Source organism: Ursus arctos, unplaced genomic scaffold, assembly GCF_023065955.2.
Source record: "Ursus arctos isolate Adak ecotype North America unplaced genomic scaffold, UrsArc2.0 scaffold_28, whole genome shotgun sequence".
Lineage (NCBI taxonomy): Eukaryota > Metazoa > Chordata > Mammalia > Carnivora > Ursidae > Ursus > Ursus arctos.
The window spans coordinates 4406168-4422786 of NW_026622963.1; the positions used below are offsets into that span (position 1 = coordinate 4406168).

General features: G+C 42.6%; 1 protein-coding gene across 1 annotated transcript; it reads left to right on the forward strand.

Moving 5' to 3' along the window:
* The first annotated feature begins 660 nt into the window (after nt 1-660).
* FEM1B (fem-1 homolog B) lies at nt 661-16325 on the forward strand. The gene is made up of 2 exons (XM_026478391.4): nt 661-1580; nt 10070-16325. Exons 1-2 carry the CDS (start codon nt 1333-1335, stop codon nt 11703-11705), a joined length of 1884 nt encoding a protein of 627 aa, XP_026334176.1. The 5' UTR covers nt 661-1332; the 3' UTR covers nt 11706-16325.
* The last annotated feature ends 294 nt before the right edge of the window (nt 16326-16619 follow it).

Below are 16619 nucleotides of genomic sequence, written 5' to 3' on the forward strand. Positions count from 1 at the left end.
GCACGTAGATCTCTAGTATTCGTTAGATAAATGAGCTCTTCAAGCCCGAACCGTCTTGAGAGGTACGTGAGAAAAGGGAGGTTCCGTCAGGCTTAGGATCAGAGTCCTGGCCTGTCTGAATACAGACCTCGCCTTCCTTCCAGACACCTCGCCCCCTTCCACTGCGGGAGCAGCTCCCCCCACCCCTTCTCCCACACTTGACCCCCCTCTCTCCAGGGAGGCTAGGCCGGAATTCCAAACCCTTCTCCGAGCCTGGTGCCAGCCCTCAAGTCCTCCCACGTTTCAGGGGCTCAGAGACGCTGCCCTTTTCTTAAAATGGACCCTGTCCGGTGCGTGCAACCCCCTCCCTGGGCCCTGCAATCAGGGCACAGAGGAGTCCCGCACCGTCTATGGTAAAATGGGGCGGGCCCCCGGGCCCAGCCGTGGTATCGCCTCAGGTCCCGGACTCTGGCCCCCTCCCAGCCTAGGGAGCCCCCAGCCCCCCGGCCGTGTGGGGGAGGAGCACAGTCCAGGCGTCAAGGGCACCGAGGACATTCAGGCCCGAAAAGGGGGTGGGCCAACTTCGCGCAGGAGAACCTTTCTTCACCAAGGCCTCGTTTGCCGGCCGGGCAGCTTTGGAGGAGACACCCTGCTTAACCGTTCCTCCCGCTCGCACCCTCCCCCTCCCGGCCCAGTCTGCGGAGGCGCGCCTTCCTGCCCGCCCCGAGTTCGGGGGCTGCTGCTGCGGGAGCGTTCCGCCTCGCTCCGGAGGCCCCCAGGCGTGGAGCTGCGAAGCCATCGGCAGCGTCTGGCGCTTCGGAGCTCTGGTGGGCGAGGACCTGCGGGTTTCCTCCAACTGGGGAGGACGCAGAGCGGAGGCGGAGGCCGAGGCAGTTTTCAGGCCTTAGGCCCGGCGGGCCGGGGCGGGGGAGACGCGCCCAGCATTCGCCATCCGGGGCGCGTGCGGTCCTCTTGGGACCTCGCCGGCGACCCGTAGCTCGGGCACGCGCCTGTCGCAGCCCGCAGGAAGGAGGGGTCCGGCCTGAGGCCCGGGGCGGCGGCCGCCATGGAGATCCCCTCGGCCCAGGGCCGACGACTGGGGCCTCGGAGGCGGCCCTGACCGCCCTCCTCCCTGCCCGGGCCGGGTCGCGGACGTGCCCCCTGCGGCATTCGGCCACCTCTGCGTCTCCGCCCTCCCCGGGCCGCGCTGCTGCCTGGGCGCGGCGGCGGCGACGGCGCCCTGTTGAATGGGCTGTGAGGGCCCAGGTTTGAAGCTCTGGCGAACGCGGCCTCCGGGGGCGCAAGGCAGCAGCAGCGGTGGCGACCAAACGGGTGTTGGAGTTGGCGGCGGCCATGGAGGGCCTGGCTGGCTATGTATACAAGGCGGCCAGCGAGGGCAAGGTGCTGACCCTGGCCGCCTTGCTTCTCAACCGGTCTGAAAGCGACATCCGCTATCTGCTGGGCTATGTCAGCCAGCAGGGAGGGCAGCGCTCCACGCCCCTCATCATCGCAGCCCGCAATGGGCACGCCAAGGTGGTGCGCTTGCTGTTAGAACATTACCGGGTGCAGACTCAGCAGACCGGCACCGTCCGCTTCGACGGGTAGGTACCTCCCAACCTCTCTCCCAGAGCGCGGAGCCACCGCTTCACAGGTGCTCCTCTCCTTCACTCTCTCTCCATAGAGGTATCGCTTCTTCCTTTTTTGTGCATCTTCCTGCCGCATGAATGCCCACTTCGCCTTCAGGGCTAATACTTCATCCCGTGGTTTTCTGCTCATCCTCACCGGCCCCTACCCCTTATTGCCTCTGTGGGTAAATAGCCACACCCTCTGTCTTGATATCTACTGGGTATTCTTCTCCACGAGAGAGTCCGTGAGCAAGTAGTATGGAGGAGGCGCACCTTCCCGGGTTTTACCTTCATGAGTATTGGGGTTGTAAGCGAGATCAGAAATTAACGCGGTCAGCAATTCACATCGAAGACCTCTGTTTGATGACTTATTTGGTCATCCAGTTTTTATTCCTTCAAGTGAGTGGTCCCTTCAGACGGGTTGCGGGGGGCTTAATGTCAAACTAAGCCCCTAGAACTCTAGCCTCTTGAAGGATCGTCAGGCAGCCAGACATCCCTAGACATGATTCTGAATCTTCCACATAGCTCGGGGTAGATAGGTTGGCTGCAAAAATGGCCTTGGACGTGGTATAGGAGATAATGCCATTGTTAATACATGTTACCTTGTGATATCGTGGGGAAACTTGATAGTTCATGTTATTCGAGGTGGGGAGTTCAAAAATTCATATTGTCGTAGTTAAAATTTGCTTCTTAGGTTTAATTGTACATATTTTGGGGGAATGATAATGTTTAACACAAATTGGCAGGTGTGACATCTTTGCTGTGCTGGATTATTATAAAGTGTTTTTCAGATTCAAACTTCATTGATTGCGTTTGTTTTTGTTGACTTTTGTGCCAGTACATAAGCTATTCTAGCATTTTCTTCTATTTGAAGTAGAAGTGGTTGGTCCAGGCATAAAGATATGTATCTTTAGTTTTGGTGATTGAAAACTGCTTGGTTAAAACCTCATTGAAAAAGCGCTTCTTGAAGATGACTAGGGCATTGTTGAATTTTGTTTTTTTTTTTTTTTTTTTTTAGGTTGAAATAATAAAAGATGAGAGGAAGATATTTTTAGATGAGAGGAAAATATTTTAGAGCATTACATTTTAATGAAACGATAGTCCATGTTGGTGGTTAATCTCCGGTACCAGCTCCCTAGACATCAAGGAGATGGTCTTTTTCCTGTTGATTAAAGATGGCAACCTGATTCATGTTTGCTTTCCCTTACTGGCTTCTGTGTCCTTTCTGGAACTCCCTGCATTCCCCACAGCCTTTCCTATACGCAGACAAGGAGTGACACAGAATGACCCCTGAACTTCCAGCACCATTCCAGTTGTATAGGCACATACATTCATTGAGATACGAATGTCAATAACAGCTGCTAGGAACATCGCAGCTAAGGAGCTTGCTGAGGTCTTTTTGGATGAGGGGAGGATAGTGGTGAAAAAATAATTTCCTAAAGCATTTGGAAAGGCTTTGCTTATTGCTGTCTTTTTTTGCCATCAAACAGAAAGGTCTTTTGAGATGGAATTAAAAGAATCTGAAATTACTAGAAATGACTAGAAACATAGCATTGGCCTATATACTTGCCCAGTATTCTGCACTGGGCAGTGAAATTAAAGGGTTTAGTAGGCAAACACTTAACTGAACTGCTGTGTGCTGGGCTGTGTGGTAGGGCTTGGGTATGCAGAGGTGAGTACCATCCTGTTCCCGCAGTTTAGCGGGGGAGACAGAGAAATAGATATATAAATGAGTAATTGCTGCTGCCATGCCATTTAGAGTTTTAGAAGTCTGTTGGACTACTGAGGGAGTATGGGAGGGGGAGGTGCTCAGCTTTGCCTGGGAGAATCAGGGAAGGCTCCCCTGGTGAGGTGATGCTTGAGTTTGGGTCTTAAAGGAAGTGAAGAAGAGGGGCAACAGCATGGCGAACTTGTAGTGACAAGTGTTTCAGTGTGGTTGTAGGAAGGGATTCAAGCTGGGGAAATTAAGAAAGAGATTGTGGGAGACCGGACTTGGGGGGAGGCCAGATTTTGATGATTGTTGTGTAAAATATCAAGAGTCCCCCATTGGGGAGACTGCAGTTGCAGAGGGTTCAGTCTTGTGATTTTGGCTGAGCAGTCTTCCATCTATGTTTTTTGTTTATGGATTATTACAATTACGAATTTACTAGCTGCTTTGTAAAGGTAGTGGGGAATTTTATTTATTAAATGCCTGTGATGGGGCTAGCCCTATTACACCTTCTGTGGAGAATACAGAAAAAAATGTAAGGTTTCTCCCTTTTTTGAGGAGCTTGCCAGTTAATTAACAAGAGAGAATTGAAGTTCATGGCCACCTTTCTGCCCACTCCAACCACTCTGATATTTTGCAGTTTATTCCAGTCATTTTGGCATTTCAGAACTAGATAAAAAGAGTGTTATTTGCAAATGTCATGATTTCACTTTGCTCTCATTCCAGACATTGTGAAAATAGTCTGGATGAGGTGTTAACAGTATGAAGCTCACTCACCTCTTGGGGGCTGGCTTTTTGAGAGGTACTTAGCTAAATCCCACTTTACTTTTTTATTTTTATTTTCAGTGTTTCCTAGTTTTTAGTCACTTATGTACCATCTTCACAATTTTTTGTCAAATTGTTGATTACCTATCCTGTTATTTGCCTAATATTAAAAAAAAAATTTTACTTCTTGGCTTCATCCTAAGCAACAGTTACCTGTATAATTATGGGTTTGATATTGTGTGTTTTGTGTGTATGAGAGAGAGCGAAAGACATTAAAATGAATAGCTTATTAAAAATTTTGTAAATGTCTGTGTTCTGCCTAAAAATTTCTATTGTACCGTACGAAACTCAAGTGGATTAGTAGCAGATTCTCAAGGGAGGAAGGGACTACCTATCTAGATCAAGCCCCATGGTGATATTTGAGCCTTAGTTCATATTTTTAAGAGTAACATTTGAGATTACTTTACTTATGGGTTAATATGTGAAGACTAAAATTGACAGATGAGTGGGCAAGAAAAATCACATTGATTTCACTTAGAAATGAAAGAACCTTAGTTGGAGAATGGGAAACTGTTAAGAATGTTACAGAAATGGGGGCGCCTGGGTGGCACAGCGGTTAAGCGTCTGCCTTCGGCTCAGGGCGTGATCCTGGCGTTAGGGGATCGAGCCCCACATCAGGCTCCTCTGCTATGAGCCTGCTTCTTCCTCTCCCACTCCCCCTGCTTGTGTTCCCTCTCTCGCTGGCTGTCTCTATCTCTGTCGAATAAATAAATAAAATCTTAAAAAAAAAAAAAAAAAAGAATGTTACAGAAATGGAAAACAACAAAGGCGAGGTGTCCTGTGACCATGGAATAGTGTGCTGGCCTGAGTTCCTAGGGCCTGACAGCTCTGTGCCAGAGTTTGGGGGGGAACCCTTGTCCTAAAAGAGGTTTGCTGACAGGGATGGGAAGGAGAACAGGACCTCTGGGAGTTCTGAGGTTTTTTGTTGAGTTCTCTTTTCAAGTTGGCCCTAGTACTAATACTTTCAATATTCAGTTAAAGGACAGGCATGAGGGGCACATCATCAGTTGGCTTCGTTTAAACGTCATTGCCACACAGTATATATTTCAAGAAACTGCATGTGATCTAATAAATGATTTTAAGGACTTTGGGTAAAAGAAAGTGTTGACCGTTTACATTTAATGAATTTTTATTTCCATTTCAAGTACTTGACCAGACATTTTTATTTTAAATTGAACCAGGAAATAGTTTGAGCTTAGTTTTGTGATCAGAAATATTATCTTTTGTTGTCAAAGGTTTCCATCATCTGATGTGTGTATTTTGTTTAAAAAGGTGAATATCAGATTATAGTTTATTTTATTTATTTTATTATTTTTTAATGTAATCTCTATCCCCAACGTGGGACTCGAACTAATGGCTCTGAGATCGAGAGTCACACACTGCACCAGCTGAGCCAACGGTTTCTTGATTTTTTGTTGTTGTTTAAAGATTTTACTTATTTAGAGAGAGTGCGCAGGAGCTCTTGCCTGCGTGTGTTGGGGGGAGGGGCAAACGGAGAGGGGGAGACAGAGAATCTCAAGTAGACTGTGCACCGAGCCTGGAGCCCCGCGCAAGGCTTATTCTCCCCACCCTGAGATGGAGCCCTACTCAGTGGAGAGCCTGCTTCTCCTTCTCCCTCGGCCCGTCCCCCCTCCCCCCCTTTCTCTCTCACTCTCTCGCTCTATCTCAAATAAATAAATAAAATCTTAAAAAAAAGTCAGATGCTTAACCAACTGAGCTACCCAGGCACTCCCCGGTTTCTTGATTTTTAAGATGAAATTCATAGTAGAGAGTTTGCATTGCAATTTTGGACTGAGTCTAGAAAGATCATTGTTTTATAGTACTTCTCCCATAGGGACTAAGTACATATTGCATTATTTTTATCATATTTTTATTTTCTGTTATAAACGTGTTTGGTATGTTGTTTTGAGGAAGTCTGTGCTCATTATTTCAGCTGAAGTCTGTGGACAAAGGAATGTCATAGATTTTAGGCTTATAATTCCCTGTATCTGTGTAATGTTTTTGTTCAGATGTAGAAATTCAAAATTTGCTAAGGCTAATGCTTCTGAAGGACTAGTCATTTTCTAATACATTCTGCAGTGAATATTTTTGTCTGAACTGCTTAAAAATTTTAATTGCCTCAATAAAAATAGATAATTGAAACTTTGTTGAGGCTCCTGTCACATCACTATATGGAAAAATGGAAATGATTAGGCTACCCCACGAAAAGTATTAAAGTGTTAGAAAAACGAAGTGAAATATATACTTGTAATTTAATTTTTACTCCGACATCATTAATTCTGGGAAATCTGAGGTGAGAAAAATATTTTAATCACTTTTTGTCTCTTTTTTTCATCTTTAAAATGGGAGTCATATTTATGTTTTATGGTTATTGTGAGAGTTAAAAGTAATATATGTGAATGCCTATTTAAATGTAAAATTTTTGAGTTTTACATGGTTTGGGTTCATGTTCCTGGCATATAGTAATTTCAGGTTTTTAAAGTGCAAGGAAACACTTAACTATGTAAATGGAACTATATATTAACTATGTATTTTTGATAGATTACTATGAGTTTGAAAAAAATGCTTTTTATTTTTTTCTTTTTTTGAAAAAATGCTTTTTAAATTGAAACTGTTTGGAACAATGACATGTATTAAGTTACCTTACTACATAGAGTACTATGTACTAGAGTACTTTTGTATTTTAATCTCGTGTAAACATTTTAGTTATGTATCTGTAAAATGAGCATAATAGTGTCACCCTCATAGGGCTATCGGGTGGAGGTTGTTTTGAGAATTAAATGAGATATATTGCATATTGAGCACTTAATGCAATGAGTGCTTGGCACATTGAAGATATTTATTAGCTATTTATGTTCATTTAAACTGTTTTTCTTTGTGTCTCATTTTTGTTTTTAATCATGACTACTTTTAGTTAAGGTATCACATCTGGTAAGGTGCATAAATTTTAAGTGTACGATGTGATAAAATTTTATATGTTTACATCCATGTCAACACCTCCAAATCAATATACAGAATATTTTTATCACTCAGAGTTTCCCTTGTGCCCCTTCTCAGTCAGTTCCTCTCCTTTCCCTTCCCAGAAGTAATGATTATTCTGACCTCTATCACCGTAGATTAGTTTTGTCTATACTTGAACTTCCTACGAAGGGAATCATACAGTATGCTCTTCTCTGTCTGGCTTTTTTTTTGCTTAACACATTGTCTACGAGATTCATCTGTGCAGTTGTGCGTATCAGTAGGGTTTTTTTTTTTTTTTTGGTGCTTTGTAGTAGTCCATTGTATGACTATATGGCAACGTAGTTATCCTGTGCACAGGTATTTTAGTTTTTTTATTTATTCCAGTGTTTGACTATTACGGATAAAGCTGCTATGGACATTTTTATGTATACGTCTTCCCTGGTGGGTGTTCGCGTTCACCTCTTCTCAGTATATGCTGAAGAGTGGAATTGCTGGGTCATGGGGTTGGTGTATGTTTAACTTTAAGAGTTATTGCTAAACAGTTTTCCCGAAAGTAGTTGAAACAAATTACATTCCTACCAGCAATGAGAGTTTGAGTTGCTTCACATCCTGGCCAACACTTAGTATTGTCATGTCAGTCTTACTAATTTTAGCTATTTTGGTGGCTCTGTATTAGTAGCTCATGATTTTAGTTTGCATTTCCCTCTCCAGTAGTTATCTTGAACATCTTTTCATATGTTTATTGGTTACTTGAATATCTTCTCTTGTGAAGTATACTTGTTTAGTCTTTTCACCCATTTTTTAGTTGGGTTGTTTGTCTTTTTCTTATTGATTTGTCAAATAACATTTAATGTAAATGTCTTCTTCCAGTGAGTGGATTGCATATTCACTTTCTTCATAATATCTTTTGATGAATTGAAGTTCTTCTTTTTTTTTTTTTTTTTTTTTAAATTTATTTATCCGACAGAGATAGAGACAGCCAGCGAGAGAGGGAACACAAGCAGGGGGAGTGGGAGAGGAAGAAGCAGGCTCACAGCAGAGGAGCCTGATGGGGGGCTCGATCCCACAACGCCAGGATCACGCCCTGAGCCGAAGGCAGACGCTTAACTGCTGTGCCACCCAGGCGCCCCCTGAGGAATTGAAGTTCTTAATGAACTTCAGTAAATCAGTTTTTTCTATGATTAGCGCTTTTTTTGCATTCTGTTTAAAAAATAGTCATTAACTCCAAGGTCACGAAGATAGTCTGCTTTTTTTCTTTTTAAGAAGCTCTTACGATTTTGCTTCTCACGTAGACCTCTGCTAGTTCCCTGATTTTTATGCATAGTGTGCAGTTTGATGAGTAATTTTCCTAAATATCCGCCCGTGTAGCCACTACCCAGATCTTCAAGATTTAGGACGTTTCCAACAGCTTTAAGGCTCTTCCCAGTTAGTCCTACACCCTTTCCCATAGGTAACGCCATAGGTACTTGTTAGTGAGAAGACTTTTGTGTCATTATTTGAAATTGAGGAAGTAACTGCTTGAATTATTATAAAGTGGGTCTTTTGTTTTCAGCAGAAACAGCAGACGGTGTTTTGGGGGTGTTGTTAATTGGGGTTAAACTATGATATTTATATCCTATCAGGGGATTTTACTCTTTCACTTCATGGGAGATAGAGTTTGACCTGTGTTATAACATTAGGTTGTGTAGTGAGACACTCAGCAGTGAGGTTTTTGGTATAAATACTTAGTTGCTATAGTAAATATTGCTTTTGATTGACCTTTTTGCTTAACACTTGCAAGTGTACTTATTTTCGTGGTTCAAGCACAGTATGTCTAAGTATCTGCAGCAAAAATATACTTTTTAGGTCTGATGGGCGGTAATAGGATAAACAATTGAAAAATTGAGGTTGGGGAATAATGGAAGGTAGAAAAATGGGAAAGATTGGCCTCCTAGCAAGAGTCTAATTCTGTTATAAGCAGTGAGCCTAGTGCACAGCAGGCAGTAAGTAAATGGTGACTGTGAAGCCACGAAGTGCAAATATAGGCCGAAGGTCAGAGAAGATGCCCACTTGGTCTTAGGAAAGTGCTAATTGTTTCCTGCTGTTAGTATTTTCCCCCAGTGGTTTAGTTGAGGAACATACATAAACCCGTAATACACATACACACACATACATATAGTAGAACGGATGGAGAAAAACTAATTGAAAGCATATGAAAGTTTCACAAAGTGAATATATGTGTTTAATAACGTTCCCTTTGTGCTTCCTCCCACTGTCTAGTCCTCTTAAAAGTAAACAGTATCCTGACTGGGCACTACAGATAGGTGTGTAAATGTAGTGATACAGTATGTACCGTGTTCGGTGGACTTCTGCTCAGCGTCTTGTTTATGTGGTCCTCCTGTATTGTACGGAGCAGGAAGTTTTTCATTCTCATTGCCGTAGTGGAAGTAGATTTGACTAGCTTGGATAATCTTAGGGGACAATTAATTATCCACTTAAATACTTTTTTTCCTAAGACGGTTTCTAACACAGTGTTATGTAGGGCTGGGGGTAGCTTTCTTACTGACACAGAGAAACTGTGGTACCCGGGGGATACCGGGAAGGAGGAACATGTTTTTCCTTAAGAGCCAGTACATCAGCTTGGTGGTAAAGAAGTTACGAACCTCCATGCATTTCCTCTGTGTTTTCTGAAATGTATTTACTTAGCAAAGTAAATACAAAGTAAAATAGAAAGTTGGTGATTTTTTTTTTTTTTTTTTAGGATTATATACTTCAGCGATAACAGTAATAGCTAACATTGCTGGAGCTTCTACTAGGTATAAGTACCATGCAGAGTGCTTTACAAGTCCCCTGATTTTATTTGCACCCAAACTAATGTTGTATTCGTGTTCCGCAGATTGAGGTCTTGGCCAGTGCAAACGAATCCATTCTTTACACTTATGTTAGGGCATGCGGCCTCCATTTTCTGACTGTGTGTTCTTTCCACGAACAGGTATGTCATTGACGGTGCCACCGCTCTTTGGTGTGCAGCAGGAGCGGGACATTTTGAAGTCGTTAAACTGCTCGTCAGCCATGGAGCCAACGTGAACCACACCACAGTAACTAACTCGACCCCCCTGCGGGCAGCGTGCTTTGATGGCAGACTGGACATTGTGAAATACTTGGTTGAAAATAATGCCAACATCAGCATCGCCAACAAATACGACAACACCTGCCTGATGATTGCGGCATATAAGGGACACACAGACGTGGTCAGATACCTTTTAGAACAGCGAGCCGATCCCAATGCTAAAGCCCATTGCGGAGCCACAGCCCTGCACTTCGCAGCCGAAGCCGGCCACATAGATATTGTGAAAGAGCTGATAAAATGGCGTGCTGCGATCGTAGTGAACGGCCACGGGATGACGCCCTTAAAAGTAGCTGCCGAAAGCTGTAAAGCTGATGTCGTCGAACTGTTGCTCTCTCACGCTGATTGTGACCGAAGAAGTCGGATTGAAGCCCTGGAACTCTTGGGTGCCTCCTTTGCAAATGACCGCGAGAACTATGACATCATGAAGACGTACCACTATTTATATTTAGCCATGTTGGAGAGGTTTCAAGATGGCGATAACATTCTGGAGAAAGAGGTTCTCCCGCCAATCCACGCTTACGGGAATAGAACTGAATGTAGGAATCCTCAGGAACTGGAATCCATTCGGCAAGACAGAGATGCTCTTCACATGGAAGGCCTTATCGTTCGGGAACGGATTTTAGGTGCTGACAATATCGATGTTTCCCATCCCATCATCTACAGGGGAGCCGTTTATGCGGATAACATGGAATTCGAACAGTGCATCAAGTTGTGGCTGCATGCCCTGCACCTGAGACAGAAAGGTAACAGGAATACCCACAAGGATCTTCTTCGCTTTGCTCAAGTTTTCTCACAGATGATACATTTGAATGAAACTGTGAAGGCCCCAGACATAGAGTGTGTTTTGAGATGCAGTGTTTTGGAAATAGAACAAAGTATGAACAGAGTAAAAAATATTCCAGATGCTGATGTCCACAACGCTATGGACAATTACGAATGTAATCTCTATACGTTTCTGTATTTAGTGTGCATCTCCACCAAAACACAGTGCAGCGAAGAGGACCAGTGCAGAATTAACAAGCAGATCTACAACCTGATTCACCTCGACCCCAGAACTCGGGAAGGGTTCACCTTGCTGCACCTTGCTGTCAACTCGAACACCCCGGTTGACGATTTCCACACCAACGATGTCTGCAGCTTTCCGAACGCACTCGTCACAAAGCTGCTGCTGGACTGCGGTGCTGAGGTGAATGCCGTAGACAACGAGGGCAACAGTGCCCTTCACATCATCGTTCAGTACAACAGGCCCATCAGTGACTTTTTAACCTTGCACTCTATCATCATTAGCCTGGTCGAAGCTGGCGCTCACACTGACATGACAAATAAGCAGAATAAGACCCCGCTGGACAAAAGTACCACTGGGGTGTCTGAAATACTACTTAAAACTCAGATGAAGTTGAGTCTCAAGTGCCTGGCTGCCCGAGCAGTTCGGGCTAATGACATTAACTACCAAGACCAGATCCCCAGGACTCTTGAAGAGTTTGTTGGATTTCATTAAGCGACTGGATATGTAAAATCGTTTAATGTGGTGCTAAAAAGTAAAGGACTTTAATCACAGACAATAGAATTATGTGTTCATAAATTCTCCTTTTCTTTCCACTACCCTTCCTCCCTACCCATCCTTCCTTAGTTCTGTATTGGGTCTTTTTGCCTCATAACGGTTATTGATTCCAAATACACTTTAAACAAAGCCACATGGTTTAGGTGTAAAGTCTCATCTGAGGTATCTGGATATTGGTCACTTAGCTTTTTCTTTTTTTCTTCGTTTGTGTCTTTTTCTTCCTTACCGAAGTATAATTGGGATACATGATATCAATTTCAGGTGTACAACGTAGTGATTCGACATTTGTATTTTTTTTTTTAAGGAATGAGTATAAAATATTTTGTTTATGTAACAAGGGACATTTATGATTTGAAGTTGATAATGTTTTAAAAAAACTGCCTACAAAAGTATTTCTGTTAAGCCTGTGTCAGCGTGTTATCCTTGCAGCAGTTTTGAGGATCTCATGAAGAAAAACAACTAAAAAGGACCATTAAAAGTAACGGGATACCCAGGTGTTCCGCACGTGCCAAACTGCTGTAGGTAGTGTTCACTCTTCGAGATTTATGTGGAGTGATACATAACACACTATAACATCAGGAGGATTTCAAAAACTTTAGCTGCAGATTAATCTGAAAATGTGCTAATTTAATAATAGTTACACATTTATAAAGTTAAATCCATTGAAATTGTTGCATTATGCTGGGTGTTATATACAAAGTAGTAATAATCTTAAAGCAATTTTTCAGAGGATATCGATGGACTACTTGCCTTTGGGCTTAAATTCTAAAATTCTTTGAAGTCTCTGTTTCAATGTAATTTCTCTAAATTGCAGCAGTCTGCATTTGACTCAGCTCACAGACATGTAAAAATTATGAATGCTGTGTTTTCTTATGAAACAAATTGTTATAATATAGTTATGCGTTCTATTTTTGTCCCTTTCTCCCTTTGCTCCTGTGTGGTCTCTTTTAAAATTTGGAAACTGCTTTTCCAGAGGGCGTTGTTGGTGCCCCCCGATTAAGGTGTTTATGACGGATGAAAAGGAGCCCAGGATGTTGTAATTTTTTCGTTTTCTTTACTTTGTCCCTTATAAGTAGTAGAAAAATCACTAGTGTGGTATAGGAAATCAGATGGTTTCGATGATAAGAATAATTCGCAATGCTCCTTTGAAAGGTGTTTCTGTGAGAGCTGCAAGTTTTTCAGCCACAAAATGTCACGGATTCTGATAGGCTTTGCAGAGGTCTCTGTGTTTTTTCTGTTCTGTTGTAATGGCAGCATTGTAACTGTCAGACTAAAAGTATTCTGTGATTATCTTTTAAGCATCACAGAAATTCAAGTAAAGGGTACCCACCTATCGATGTTAAAAATGATAAAATAAAATTAGCTATATCTGTATTTTTCTCTCTAGTGCCAAACGAATGCCTTAGCTACTCGTAGTGCATGGTACTGTAGGGGAAGACCTGCAGCTCGTTTTTCTTCAATGAAAAGCATTATGATTATGTAGTAACATCAGATAGAAACTAAAAGAACAGACACAAGCCCCCTGCCCCCAAACTCGTATGGTTTCGGTGGTCATTTTATGTATGCGTATTGTTCCGTGAAGTACAAGAGAAGGATTGCAGTCGGATCGGTAGAAAATCCAATGACCAAGCCAAAATTAGCACCTAGGGCCTTAAATAAAATAGATACCCCACGAAGTGAAATCATTCGAAGGGTGGGAGGGAATGGCAGGTGGGAAGCTTAAAAACTTGTCCCCCCAAGAACACAAGATACTTTGACAGCTACTCTAGTTATTCTTCGTGCTCTTCTTGCTTCAGCTAGGAATGTTTTGATGGTAAATTCTGTCATGGTAATATATTTCTGTTTTTCTAACCTGAGGTGTTTACAAGGAGGGTTTTTAGGGTGGTTTAAAGGGAGGCATTTGCATGAGCCCTGATTTGAAAATTACCGGCCTCGCTCCTGGTATGAATCAAGGAAACACTGTACCTTGCTCTTGGCAACGCTCATGGCCTGAAAGAGAAAATGCGTGGCCTCCAGGTGAGTGCATCCCGCCTTTTCCACAGCTGAGATCAGACCCTGTGTTTTTGAGACTTCAAGGCCTGCTTCTTTGATAGTTTGAGGAGTGGCTAAGGTACTTGGTATTCAGTTGGTTCCATTATTAATGTGTATGATTTTTAAACACCAGAACTTAAAATATCAGATAATGTTGCATGTTTGAAAAACCATTTCATCCCTTTGGCTACCCAGGACCAGCGCTCTTTTAGATATTGCTTATTTATAAAATGAAGATAATGATTCTGTGTACATATTGAGACATCCAAATTTCATGACAGTGTTTTTGCGAAGGGATGAATGCTGGAGAAAGTAGAACTGCCGATTGAAATGCTGACAGTTGGAGAAAGAATTTGAAGACAGTGGAATAAACTATGAACTCTGCTAATGGTAACACATTTTTTACTATAGAAATAGTAGTGCATTGTGCTAAGGATCTAATTTTGTCTTGTAAAATAAATCCGAGTGTGTATTGTGAAACATCTGTATAAAACCATTCTCGAAACAAGTGATCTACATGCCTGTTTTTTATTTGTTGTGGTAGAATTATTTTAAATGTGTTTAGCCAAATCCTTCCCAAGCTTAAGGTTTTCTTTGTTTCGTTTTGTGTGTGTGTGCGCGTGTGCGGGTGTTTTAAGGAAAATAAATCGGTAGGAAAGATAATAGGTCTGCATCTCCGCTCACTGAGCACTCTAGGCTGTCTCCATTTCCAGCCACTTTTGTCACGTTCTGTTTATCACTGGTAGAAATAGGCTTCGGATTGTAAGTCTTCCTTGACGATAATTACAAATTCAGTCAAAACTTCTCTGTCTTGCGCAGTAATTGTCCTACAAATCTGGCTGACCTGGAGGCCCGGGTGGGTGAGTACCTGGGCAAACCGTGTGAGACTGCGGTGGCTTTTACGCTTTTAATGGAGTTGGCGAAATTGAACTCTTGAATTTGCATAACTGTGTGACTCAAGGAATGGGAGCCAATCCATCCCCTCGACAAAGAAGGGGGAGGTTTCGACGTAGGGACGCTGGTACAACATAGTTTCTTGCAGTCCACCCTGCGTGGCTGTAGCAGGCCACAGCCCAACTACCTTACGGTTCTTTGCTGTGGGGACTTCCAACAAACCAACCAAAAAGCAAGCTTTGGTCTTGCTCGTTTCCGGGAAGCGTTTTGTTTCATTATACTAGTAGTTGATTAATAACTGATGATTAAGAGAAACTTAGGTACGATAGCACTGTTTGAGGTAACATGATTCGGGGGCAGCAGCTCTCTAAGTATCAACTCTGCGTTTGGTGAGTATTTTTAAAAATTCAAATCCCAAGGGAACACCACCCTGTCCCCAGTCTCCACTGTAGTTTGAGGCAGCTACTTTATGGATAAGACCATTGTGGATTATTCACGCAGAAGCATTTCTGTTTTGGAATGGGGCGGGGTGAGGAGTGAGTTGCTGGACCTCGGGTTACAGTTCGCCGGGTTTAGAAGCAGCCAGTGATTGAACTAGTGAGTAGATGGGTTAGAGTATAGTAGAGGACTTGTTTTTATGGTAGATTTTCTGTAAAAATCTTAAATGTTCCTTTTTCGGCTAGCCAGATATATCTATGTACAGATGACTATTCTGTTTTCCTCACTGACTATGCTGTAACATTGAAATGGATTAAAGAAAACAAAACTCTGCCTTTTGCTCTGTGAAAAGTTACTGGCCCATAAGCTGTTAAGCTGTGTGTTTATTCCTACTCTGAAAATGCACGGCTCTGCTCTGCATACCCTCTCTGGGGTAGAAAGCTCCTGGTTACGTATGGCACATCGCAGGGCTTTCTCATACGTTTCTGGCAGATTCGCCAAAATCCTCAGATGGGCTGGGTTGTATGTACAGCATCCCCTCTCCCAAATACGGGATCTGACATAAATACACTGATAGTGATGATAGATGTATTCATTTTTAAAACTGTAAAGTAAATGTGGTCTTTAGTCCTAGGTTTGTGGTGTGTTCATTTGTGTTAACGTGCAGGGAAGGGACACCGACTTGATGGTTACGGGGAGCGTATCTTGATGTGTGTGCAGGGGTGAGTATTGCTAAATTATTAACAGCTTTTCATTTAGAGGTGAGTCATGTGATGAGTGGCCAATCAGAAAAATGAAGGAGCGAAGATGCAAGCTTTGCAACATGATGACGTAAAACAAGGTTTTGTATCTGTTTGTTATCAGGTGGTGTAAAAATTTGTGCATGGCTTTTTTTGTTGTGGCTCATTAGTAATTGGTAGAGGAGAAAAGATGAGGAAAACCCCTCAGCTTTGCTAACCAATCTTTTCAGAGGTACGTAGTTGGGGAGTAAAATCTGACTGGCCCTGATGTGTTGAAAAGATCCTGTCCTTTATAATATTCACCCCATCCTGTAATCCTCCGTGTAGAAAACCGACCTTGTTGTATTCTAGGAACTCACTGTGATTTATAACGAACCAGTGATGTCATTCTATTGTGCACTTTTGTCAAACCATTTACGTGACTTTAATAAACATAGTGAACTTGCTGACTGCACCAGAGGTCTGTTAGTGATTTATATATTGCATGACATTTTCTAGTTGAGTTTGACATGTAGAATCATTTTTAATTGCGTGGCAATTGACAGTCCTAATAGCCCAGCTAATTTGAAACTAACAATATTGCTGTGTAAAAGGAAAAAAAAATGGTGTTTGTGTTCAGTAAATGTTTGAAAAAAAAATCCTGCCTTGAAGTTCGTGTCTTTATTGTTCAGTGTGCCTTAGTGGAGATGATCTTTTGTTGAATTCATTTAAAAAAGAGTTGTCAAAGTTATATGTGCCTGGGGAAAAA

Coding starts and splice junctions, on each gene's coding strand:
- FEM1B (XM_026478391.4), top strand. CDS start 1,333: ATGGAGGGCCTGGCTGGCTATGTATACAAGGCGGCCAGCGAGGGCAAG. Junction 1,581..10,069: donor GGCACCGTCCGCTTCGACGG/GTAGGTACCTCC, acceptor TTCCACGAACAG/GTATGTCATTGACGGTGCCA.